Here is a 7,248-nt window from a genome sequence, read left to right on the forward strand (position 1 = left end):
CGAGCTGCAAGCAGAACTCAAATGCTGTCAATTTTCAAGTGACGAATAATAACTCAACAGCATAAATCCGCACCATGACAGTAATTGGGTTAACCGTTTATAACGGCCACTTCGCGGTGCTGTCGATTGGGATGTGAATACCAATCAGCTTGCCTTATCTCTTATCGCTAATCATCTTTGAAGCTGGTTGAAGCAGCGTCGATTCGAGGGAAAAATAATTCCTTGGAAAAAGGATTCGGAGTTCTCCATTATATAAACTTGCGTTTTTCCGGAAACAGCAACCAGTTCAATTCAAGAAGTCAATTGATAAAGTTATCAGTTACGGTAACTTTTGTTTTCTAAGATTTGGTTCAAATATTGTAATAGGAAATATGGCTCGACTTACGCTATCAATTTTGGCATCGTTGATAATCTATTTCGCATACCATGCGTTGGCTAGTGAAGCATTGGCTACAGTCGGTTCTAAAACGTCTATCAATGGCGAGGTGGACAATCCTCTAGGTGAGGAAGGACTCAGTAAACTTCAGAACGCTTGGCTAAGGAGTGTCTACAATCGAAGGCCAGCAGCATCTCCCTATGCAGTGCTAAGAAAAAGTGGTTCCTCTCGAAATCCCACCGGTTATCTTGCAGATGTGAGTTTATTCGACGGCGATGACATCGAAAAACGCTTCGACGACTACGGCCATATGCGATTTGGCAAGCGTGGCGGCGAAGGCGATCAGTTTGACGATTACGGCCATATGCGATTCGGAAGGCGACGGTAAATTTGATTCGATCCGATTCGATGGCGGCTCGGGACCTGGGAGACAAAAACAAAACGTGACATCCTCTCAACAACATATTTGTGGCGGCTGGTGACTTCTCTTCGTTTAGTTGGTAATACGCAATGACAAAAAACAAACCGATGTCAATAAATCTATCGAAATGTGCTGAACCAAGTTGGGTTTGTGTTGGAGGAATGTACTTTGGAAGAAAGAAATCCATTAGATTTTGAAATAGTGAGTTTGAACAATTTAACATGTATTTTTATGTATAGCCTTGGGAAATACAAAATAAAATGCATCGAATTTACTATCAGAGCACAAAACCGTCATCGTCATAAAGTGTGAAACTGTGACTACGACAACTTTTGGTCCGTCACACTTATTTAACTGTTAGTCAAATAAGTTCTCCTTCACATGTTGATCAAATTTTGTTCATAAATGTGAAGCTCTAAGAAATGTATAATGAAGCATCGAGCATTGCAGTTTAACGACCGATGATGAACACTAGGCCCAGCAGCTTCTTTTTCTACCAAGCGTTCTACCAAGATATTTATAGCGATTTTTTAACAAATCCGGGAGTCGGTATATACCGAATACCAGTGTTCTGCACAAAAACGTTAATCCGCTAATCGCTAGTTAGTCCAATAACTTTTTGTTAGCGGTTTAATTTTGCCGCTAAATTTTAATTGAGCTAGCGAATTAAAAAGTTTCGCTATTTTTTGGTTCCGCTAAATGTAGAACGCTAACTTCCATGTGCCTGTTTCAAATTCACAAATTCTTACTGATAGAAGTAGACTTTTTGTCATTTGACAAGTAAAGGAGACATCGGACATCATTCTTACACCAATATGCGCTCCAAGTGATAATGGTCACTTCGAATGGTCTCAGGGCAGAAGTGCCTCATACAGATTAACTTTTATTTTCTCTTTAAGTAATTCTTTTCTCAACATTCTCAGACAAACAATTCAATAAATATTGTTAAACAGTATTGAACTATTTTAAACATCATTTATATATTTCAAAGCTAGAAGGTAAATTTTTAGAAACTGTTTTTTGCTTGCAAAAGTACAGTAAACGGCCTAATTGATCAATATTTTACATGACTTTAGCATGGTCGTCCACATGCGGTGATTTGTTGAAATGTGCTTTTTAGGTTAATCTATGGATTTTTAAAAGCTTTTCAAAATTTCTAGGTTGTTTTTTAGATCTCACATTACTATCTCACACGGCAAGTCTCGAATAATAAATGCTGGAAAAATCCGCTTTAGACAACTTGTTTTTAGTGGATGAGATATTTACTTTTCACAAAGCAGTTTTTACAAGTATTTCAAATCAGGTAATATAAAAATAAGATAGTACCACCATTGAATGAATTTGCATATTTATTTCATTTAGTTTTTTTAGATACACGTTTGGCAATGCTCCTATCATGAGACTTTTGCATTACAATTTTGAAAAAAAAAGTGAAACCAGGTTAAATATTTTTCAACAGACTGGGCACAATAAACAATCTGCACTATGTTTGTTGAACTATTTCCCATTCTCTGGCCCTGTGATATCTGTTAATTGAATAAAAATACGTGTGCTGTCGTTCGTGTGTCACTTAAGACTAATCTATTTGCTACTTTCTTTACAGTGCTGCGTGCGGTGACCGACCGAACATAGTACAGTCCGAAAGTGCGGAGTCAGCGTCTTGCGCTGAGCCCTCACATTGGACTTTGTTCGATATACAGTTTGTTTATGCTTTGCATGCATAAACGAACTGTAATATTGATAAATACAATGTTGCGGGTCCACCACACGCCCTTCCTTAATAAATTTAAAAATTAGTTTATAGATTTAATTTTTAAATTATACGTATGATTCGTATTTAATAAAATGTAAAATAGTGTTGTTATGTTATGTTTATGATGTTTATAATGTTAAGTCCTTATTCTATCCACCACACGCTCTGGTTTTATTCCCTAAATATCTTTATCCTAGATTTATGAACTATTTCTTCCTTATTTTTGATTATTATTTTCAAATTTGAATTTAAATCTTCAACTACTTGGTATGGTCCTACATATATATTTTCCATCTTGGACCCAGTTTCATTTTTTAATAACACTAAGTCTCCTTTGTTAAAATTCATTTGTTTCGCCAAGTTGTTGAATTTTTCAACTCGTTTTATTTTTTCTTGTATTATTCTGTCCCTGATTGCTTGTTGCGAAGATTTCAATTTAATTTTTAAAATTTTTGAATAATCCTCAATGTCATATATTGGGTCAACTGTCTCGGCGTCAGATAGGTTTGATGGCAAATTACAGATTTTACCGAAAACTAGCTCAAATGGTGTTTTGTTTGTCGTTGTGTGGACTGTAGTATTGAACGCAAACTGGTAGTATTTTAACCAACTGTCCCAATACAAGGGTGATTTCTCACTATATATACGTAAGAAATTTCCCAAGTTTTTATGAGAATTTTCTAGTCCACCGATTGTTTCGTGGTGATATGCTGTTGAATTCAGTTTTTCTATTTCGAGTAATTTGCATATATCCGAAAATAGATTCGACATGAATTCTTTGCCTCTATCTGTTACGATTCTTTTTGGAATCCCATAGTTCAAAACAATGGTTTCTACAAAAGCTTTCGCTACCGTTTCTGTCTCTTTGTTTTTAATGGCTGTTGCCGTAATAAACTTTGTCAGGTCGCATTGCGTTGTTAATATATATCGGTTACCTTCTGCACTAGGCAGTAAAGGACCAACAAGATCTAAGTAAATTATTTCAAACGCAGTTTCAGCTGTTGTTGTGATTATCATTGGTGTTTTGGGTTTATTTATGATTCTGTTTTTCTGGCATAACTGGCACGAATCAATGAAAACTTTGATATCTTTTTTCATATTCTTCCAATAGAATCTTTGCTGGATAGTGTGCAGAGTTCTATTGATGCCTGCATGGCCTGCCGTTGGTAGTACATGATAATCGTTCATTATTATCTTTTTCTGTATGTCTTCTTTTATCACTTTTATGTGCTCCCCTATAATAATTATATCCGGTATATCCTTCATTTTTATTTCATGGATATTTTCCATAAGATGTTGAGCGCTCTTTTTTCTTTTTAATAGTATGCATACGTTCATTTTTAAATTTTTTATATAATCCGCTACCTTTTTCATTACTCCCCGTAGGTGAGTTAACGTTTGAGTTTGCGGTATTCTTATTTTTTGTGGGGTTATTTCAATTTCTTTTATATTTGGACATACTTCCATTTCCATATATTCCACATTTGACTCTTGAGGCTGATCAGTTCCTTCCGTGTCAGTGGTTTCTTTGATTTGTTTTGATTTTGACCGTGTTATCATTGTCATTGTTGTTTCTGTCATATTTTTTAGATCGGAAATCGAAATGCGTGATAACGCGTCCGCTATCACATTATTTCTTCCGGGAATATAATTAATTTGAAAATCGTACTCCTCAAGTGCCAACCGGAATTTGGTTAGTCTACTTGAAGGATCCGTTAAAGAAAACAGGTAAACTAACGGCCTGTGATCAGTATGAACAATAAACTTTCTTCCGTAAAGGTACGGTCGGAAATGTCTAATTGCCCACACCAAAGCCAACAGTTCCTTCTCTATAGTTGGATATCTAGTCTCAGCCTGGTTTAAGGATTTACTAGCATATGCAACCGGTCTGCCATTTCCATTGGAAAGAACTGCACCAATTGCATACCCAGATGCATCCGTATGTAACGTAAAGGTATTATTTTTACCAAAATCAGGAAAATCAAGTACAGGTGGATTTATAAATTTTTCTCTTAAAGTATTGAAGGCTTCATTGCATTCAATGCTCCAATTGAATTGTGTATTCTTTCTTGTTAGAAGATTTAGTGGTGCGCATATTGCTGCAAAATTTCTAACATGTTTGCGATAATAATTCGCAAACGCTACGAAACGCTTCACCTCGTCCGCATTTTTCGGAATAGGCCATTTTTTCACTGCTTCTATTTTAGCAGGATCGGGCTTTATTCCTTCAGCGGATATAAAGTGTCCTAAGTAGATTAACTCTGTTTTAAAGAAATTACATTTCTTAGGATTCAATTTTAGATTGACTTTTCGAAGTTTTTCAAAAACTGCGATGAGGTTCCTATTGTGTTCCTCAATTGACTTACCAAAGACAATAATGTCATCTAAATAGACAAGACATTTTGTCATATCTAACCCTGACATCGCTATCGTCATAAGACGGGAAAATGATGAGGGGCTTATTTTGAGACCCATCGGCAGTCTCGTCATTTGATACTGTCCGGATGGTGTCGAAAAAGCTGTCACTGGTCTATCTTCTGGACGTAGGGTGCATTGATAGTATCCTTGTGACAAGTCTAAATGCGAAAAATAACGAGCACCTGAAAGTGTATCGATTATGTCTTCAATATTAGGCAAAGGGAATTTATCATCCTCAATTACCGTATTTAGCTTCCTGTAATCTATAACAAGTCTCCACTTTTTCTTGTCATTTGAAGATTTTTTGGGCACTAGCAATATTGGACTATTCCATGCGGAAGTGGCTTTCTCAATAATTTGGTTCTTTACCATCTTTTGAATTTGCTTTTCTACTTCCGACTTTTGCATTTGCGGCAATTTATAGGGTTTACTATAAATTGGCTGGGCTTCTTTATTTATTTTAACCACTGGACTGTAGATATCTGTTACAGTCAGATTGTCGTTTTCAAGACAAAATATATCAGCATATTTTGTGCAAATTTGTTCCATATGCTGTTTCTCTGTTTTTGGCAAAAGACTCAAATCCAATTCTTTGAAAAGCTGTTGGATTCTGTCTGACTTATCATTCTTATAATCCATCGCTAGTATCAAATACTCACTGGCTGGCTTGATTGTTGGTTTCAGATTTGAAATTCGAACTGGTTTGTTTTTAACATTGACCATTCGGATGGGTATTTTTCCGTTTGACGGTTGTACAATAGCATTTGCAACAAATACTTGTGGTTGTATTTCCTCATTCAATACAACACACGTTTCAAAAAAATTAGTTTCGATGTATCTAACAATTTCCGTTCTAGCCGGTATTGTAAAATACTCGTGATTTGGGTTTTTGAGTTCCATCTTCATTCTTGCGAAATCAATGTTTGCTCCGAACTCCTTAAGGAAATTTGTACCAATTAAACCATTAACTGTATCCGGTAAACTCTCTATTATATTAAACTTAATGGGATATTCTACAGAATTGTATCCTACAAAAGTTTCAACGTATCCCAGCGTGCTGGTAACTCCGTTTACACCACTTATTTCCAATGTTTGTGAATTATTTATATTGAAAATTTCAGGGAGACATCTTTTGTCCAAAATACAACAAGATGCTCCACTGTCAATTATTAGTTCTACTTCCTTACCAAATAATAAAAATTTTATTCTGAGAGCCTTTTTCGCATTAAAATTAGCGAAAAAGATCAATTAGATTGGCTTCTTCCCTTTCTCGTTCTTGTCTTTGGGGTTGTGGTTGTTGTTGTTGAATTTGTTGTTGTTGTCCTTCGGCAATGTTTGCCATGTGTGGACCGTTTCGACCTCTTCGATTATTCCCTCTTTGGTTTTGGTTGCTATGGTTATTACCATAGTTGTTATTGTTGTAACCACGGTTGTAGTTGGTATAATGGTTACCTCTTCCACGGTATCCATTATTCCCTCTGTAGGAACCATGTCCTCTAGGGTGGCCATTGCCTCTCCATTGATTTTGTCCATTGCCTCTATATGACGGTTTTCCGGTTGTGCACCAGAGTGCCATTAGAGTGTCAACACAGTTTTCCTGATGGGGTGTTGCTTGACACTCCAGAGCATCTGAAACCGCTTTGTTTAAAGTTGTCGGGTTTCGTGCTCTTAATAAAAATTTTACTGATGGATCTTTAAGCCCATCAACAAATGCGCGCACAGCAACCGTTTCTACCAGGTTGCTGGCGGCTGACTCGCTGGCAAACGTTCCTTGCGAAACGTAAGCAGCGGCCAATTTGGACGATAATTTTGTGATTTCGTCTCCGAAATCAGTTAGTGTCTTGTTGCTTTGGCGTTTGGAAAGCATCTCACTTTCCACCGCCTTCGGAGTGAGCTTGACTCCGAATTTTTGTTTCAATGCTTCAATGGCGGCATCGACGGTTGCAACACTGTCGAATGCCCCACGGGCAGTTCCGGTCAATGTAATTTTCAGAAATTTTATCAGCTCTGCGGGAGGTACTCCTTCCGCATAGTCTTTTAAAAGTTCTATACTTTCGATGTAGCTCTGCAGGTTAACTGCGGAACCATCGAAAGATTTTACTACCTTTAAAGCTATGTTTAAGTCTAGCTTTGGTGGCATTTTGTCGTTTGGTTCTTCTTCTTCTGAATCAGACTCTATCTCGGATTCTTCTTCGTCTTCTCCAGTGTCGTCTTCTTCGTCGTCGGTTTCCTGTTCTCCTTCGGGTCTAGTGCTTTTAGAAATACCTGGTCCTTCAGAAC

The 7,248-nt window shown here is 36.9% G+C and overlaps 1 protein-coding gene across 1 annotated transcript; it reads left to right on the forward strand.

Moving 5' to 3' along the window:
- Positions 1-294: 294 nt before the first annotated feature.
- LOC129748321 (uncharacterized) lies at positions 295-938 on the forward strand. The gene has a single exon (XM_055742869.1). It carries the CDS (start codon positions 372-374, stop codon positions 762-764), a length of 393 nt encoding a protein of 130 aa, XP_055598844.1. The 5' UTR covers positions 295-371; the 3' UTR covers positions 765-938.
- Positions 939-7,248: the final 6,310 nt, after the last annotated feature.

Source organism: Uranotaenia lowii, chromosome 2, assembly GCF_029784155.1.
Source record: "Uranotaenia lowii strain MFRU-FL chromosome 2, ASM2978415v1, whole genome shotgun sequence".
In the NCBI taxonomy this organism is placed as follows: Eukaryota; Metazoa; Arthropoda; class Insecta; order Diptera; family Culicidae; genus Uranotaenia; species Uranotaenia lowii.

What these genes read in the sequence shown, in the direction of transcription:
- LOC129748321 (XM_055742869.1), top strand. Translation starts at nt 372, where the DNA reads ATGGCTCGACTTACGCTATCAATTTTGGCATCGTTGATAATCTATTTC.